This window comes from Sinocyclocheilus anshuiensis, unplaced genomic scaffold (genome assembly GCF_001515605.1).
Source record: "Sinocyclocheilus anshuiensis isolate Anshui unplaced genomic scaffold, SAMN03320099.WGS_v1.1 scaffold1866, whole genome shotgun sequence".
NCBI classification, from domain to species: Eukaryota; Metazoa; Chordata; class Actinopteri; order Cypriniformes; family Cyprinidae; genus Sinocyclocheilus; species Sinocyclocheilus anshuiensis.
Window position 1 is genome coordinate 135,459 of NW_015547732.1, and position 4,695 is coordinate 140,153.

The following is a 4,695-nucleotide window of genomic DNA, read 5'->3' on the forward strand; positions in this document are numbered from 1 at the left end:
CAAACCTGTAAGACCTTCGTTCATCTTCGCAACACAAATTAAGATATTTCTGAAGGAATCCGAGAGCTCTCTTACCCTCCATAGACAGCAACGCAACTGAAATGTTCCCAAATCCAGAAATGTAGCAAGGAGATCTGTAAAATAATCCATTTGACATCAGGGGTTCATCTGCAATTATACGAAGCTACGAGAATACTTTTTGTGTATAAAAGAAAAAAAAAACGACTTTATTTAACAATTCGTCTCCTCCGCATCACCCTGTAATGCCATTTTGGAGAATATCAGCTGGAAGTAAACAGCGTATGCTGTTCTGTGTCAGCTGCGCCACACGGACCCACTGTTCCCGTTCAGATCAAATCACAACAACGTAGGAAACAGATCCAGATTTCTTTTGCGCACAAAAAGTATTCTCGTAGCTTCGTAAAATTACGGTTGAAAACAGATCCGTGTGACGCAGCTGACACAGAACAGCATATGCTGTTTACTAAGGTTGTGACGGTGAGGAAATTTTCCCACCAGTTAATCGACGTGTGACAACACCGATAATACCAGTATCACAAAAGCGGCGTGCACATTTTACTTTCACTTTCAAATACCGGCAATTCGGCAAAAAGCAATTGTTCGTTTGAATTTTCCCTCTTTTTTTAGCTTTCCTTCATTTTAAATAGCTTAAAAGCACCGTGCGCATTTTACTTTCACTTTCGAATTAGCGGAAATTCGGCGTCAATTGCTTGAATGCAACAACAAAATCACTTTAGCCTATATATAAAACAGAACTTTCATTAACAAAACGAATAAAAATACACCATGCTATAGGGCAGGCTATGCCTAATATAAAATAACAAATAACTTACATAAAGTTTAAATAGGTAGCCTATACAAAACTGGAAATAAGTAGAAATATGTATAATATATAACGAAATAAATAGGTTAAGAAGCGTAGAAAGTTTATTAGCAAAACGAGTAAGAAAGCTTGGAGGCACGGCATACACCTTGATGTCAAATAAAATAAATAAATGACACAAAGTTTAAATAAAGTAAAAATCAGCAAACACTGTGGAACCAATTAAATAAGAAACGAATGTTTAAAAAAACTTCCAAAATCACCTTAGATAAACGGCAAAAGTCAACAGGCTTTTCAAAATCCAAAATACTGCCAAACAGGCGCTTTTGCATCTCGTTTCGAAACTAAATCATCAGCGATAATCTTGTCTGTCTCAATGATTTTTATTACTATAAAAAATCAAAACAACGGTGGGAGTCGATGCCGCGGTGGGCAAGTGTCGTAACCGGTGTTGGGGCTTAACAACGGTATCACCGTCAGCACCGTCTGTCGCGGCAAGGCTACTGTTTACGTCCAGCTGATATTCTCCAAAATGGCATTACAGGGTGATGCGGAGGAGATGAATTGTTAAATAAAGTCGTTTTTTTTTTCTTTTACGCACAAAAAGTATTCTCGTAGCTTCGTATAATTGCGGATGAACCCCTGATGTCACATGGATTATTTTACAGATCTCCTTGCTACGTTTCTGGACTTGGGAACATTTCAGTTGCATTGCTGTCTATGGAGGGTCAGAGAGCTCTCGGAGTTAATGACATAATTTAAATTTTTGGGTGAATTATCCCTTTAATGGAGATGTTGCTCTTTCTGTAGCCGAGCCGAGTCGAGGCACAAAAGTGGTCCTGCATCTGAAGGAGGATCAGACGGCAGACGGAGAAGAGCGACGAATCAAAGAGATCGTGAAGAAGCACTCGCAGTTCATCAGCTACCCCATCACCCATCACACAAGTGGCTTTTAGGTCATTCTACAGAACGTAAATGAAAAAAATAAGGCACTTTGACTTAAAATAATCACTTGAAGTCTCCCTGGAGTTATATATTATAGATATATATTATATAGAATATTTCAATAATTTAGCAACACATTCGCATGTCTATGCTTCTCTGTTGTTGATAAATGACACGCTTCTAAACAAATTATTTATTTTTTAAATATTTCTTAAATATACTAATTAAGTATTTGTAATATATCCTTTTTTATGTTTTTTTTATATTTATTAAATTTATTTATATTTATTAAATCTAATGGGGTTTTTTTACATTAAAAAAATTAAGTTAAAAATGTATATAAATTACAAGGCAGAGGAGGAGAAAGAGAAAGAGGAGGATGAGGAGGAGGAGAAGGACGAGGATAAGCCGGAGATCGAAGACGTGGGCTCCGACGACGAGGACCATGATGACAAGAGCTCCGACAAGAAGAAGAAGAAGAAAAAGATCAAGGAGAAGTACATCGACCAGGAGGAGCTCAACAAGACCAAACCCCTGTGGACCCGCAACCCTGACGACATCACTAACGAGGAGTATGGCGAGTTCTACAAGAGTCTGACTAACAACTGGGAGGATCACCTGTCCGTCAAGGTGACAAATTGAGATACAACTATTTGAAAATCTGGAATCTGAGGGTGCAAAAAAATCTAAATATTGTGAAAATCATCTTTAAAGTTGTCCAAATTAAGTTCTTAGCAATGCATATTACTAATCAAAAATTACGTTTTTATATATTTACGGTAGGAAATTTACAAAATATCTTCATGGAACATGATCTTTACTTAATATCCTAATGATTTTTGGCATAAAAGAAAAATCTATAATTTTGACCCATACAATGTATTGTTGGCTATTGCTACAAATATACCCCAGCGACCCCAGCGACTTAAGACTGCTTTTGTGCTCCAGGGACACATATGTGCAGAAACAGACTTTTCCAGGTTTTAAGTGCTATAATCAGGTCCCCAGTGCATCTACCAACCAAGGAAACGTGAAAAAGATTAACCCAGACGGCATACACCTTGATGTCAAATAAAATAAATAAATGACACCAAGTTTAAATAAAGTAAAAATCAGCAAACAATGTGGAACCAATTAAATAAGAAACGGATGTTTAAAAAAACTTCCAAAATCACCTTAGATAAACGGCAAAAGTCAACAGGCTTTTCAAAATCCAAAATACTGCCAAACAGGCGCTTTTGCATCTCGTTTCGAAACTAAATCATCAGCGATAATCTTGTCTGTCTCAATGATTTTTATTACTATAAAAAATCAAAACAACGGTGGGAGTCGGTGCCGCGGTGGGCAAGTGTCGTAACCGGTGTTGGGGCTTAACAATGGTATCACCGTCAGCACCGTCTATCGCGGCAAGGCTACTGTTTACGTCCAGCTGATATTCTCCAAAATGGCATTACAGGGTGATGCGGAGGAGATGAATTGTTAAATAAAGTCGTTTTTTTTTTTCTTTTATGCACAAAAAGTATTCTCGTAGCTTCGTATAATTGCGGATGAACCCCTGATGTCACATGGATTATTTTACAGATCTCCTTGCTACGTTTCTGGACTTGGGAACATTTCAGTTGCATTGCTGTCTATGGAGGGTCAGAGAGCTCTCGGAGTTAATGACATAATTTAAATTTTTGGGTGAATTATCCCTTTAATGGAGATGTTGCTCTTTCTGTAGCCGAGCCGAGTCGAGGCACAAAAGTGGTCCTGCATCTGAAGGAGGATCAGACGGAGAACATCGAAGAGCGACGAATCAAAGAGATCGTGAAGAAGCACTCGCAGTTCATCAGCTACCCCATCACACTCTTTGTAAGTGGCTTTTAGGTCATTCTACAGAACGTAAATGAAAAAAATAAGGCACTTTGACTTAAAATAATCACTTGAAGTCTCCCTGGAGTTATATATTATAGATATATATTATATAGAATATTTCAATAATTTAGCAACACATTCGCATGTCTATGCTTCTCTGTTGTTGATAAATGACACGCTTCTAAACAAATTATTTATTTTTTAAATATTTCTTAAATATACTAATTAAGTATTTGTAATATATCCTTTTTTATGTTTTTTTATATTTATTAAATTTATTTATATTTATTAAATCTAATGGGGTTTTTTTACATTAAAAAAATTAAGTTAAAAATGTATATAAATTACAAGGCAGAGGAGGAGAAAGAGAAAGAGGAGGATGAGGAGGAGGAGAAGGACGAGGATAAGCCGGAGATCGAAGACGTGGGCTCCGACGACGAGGACCATGATGACAAGAGCTCCGACAAGAAGAAGAAGAAGAAAAAGATCAAGGAGAAGTACATCGACCAGGAGGAGCTCAACAAGACCAAACCCCTGTGGACCCGCAACCCTGACGACATCACTAACGAGGAGTATGGCGAGTTCTACAAGAGTCTGACTAACAACTGGGAGGATCACCTGTCCGTCAAGGTGACAAATTGAGATACAACTATTTGAAAATCTGGAATCTGAGGGTGCAAAAAAATCTAAATATTGTGAAAATCATCTTTAAAGTTGTCCAAATTAAGTTCTTAGCAATGCATATTACTAATCAAAAATTACGTTTTTATATATTTACGGTAGGAAATTTACAAAATATCTTCATGGAACATGATCTTTACTTAATATCCTAATGATTTTTGGCATAAAAGAAAAATCTATAATTTTGACCCATACAATGTATTGTTGGCTATTGCTACAAATATACCCCAGCGACCCCAGCGACTTAAGACTGCTTTTGTGCTCCAGGGACACATATGTGCAGAAACAGACTTTTCCAGGTTTTAAGTGCTATAATCAGGTCCCCAGTGCATCTACCAACCAAGGAAACGTGAAAAAGATTAACCCAG

At 37.2% G+C, this 4,695-nt stretch overlaps 1 protein-coding gene across 1 annotated transcript in view; it reads left to right on the forward strand.

The window, feature by feature from the left end:
• The window catches only part of LOC107704347 (heat shock protein HSP 90-alpha 1-like), a 26,902-nt gene that overhangs the window by 15,069 nt on the left and 7,138 nt on the right, over positions 1 to 4,695 (forward strand). The window contains exons 4-6 of the mRNA XM_016507247.1: positions 1,655 to 1,789; positions 2,145 to 2,212; positions 4,004 to 4,276. Coding sequence (XP_016362733.1) covers positions 1,655 to 1,789; positions 2,145 to 2,212; positions 4,004 to 4,276 — 476 coding nt within the window. The remainder of the gene's footprint in view (positions 1 to 1,654; positions 1,790 to 2,144; positions 2,213 to 4,003; positions 4,277 to 4,695) is intronic.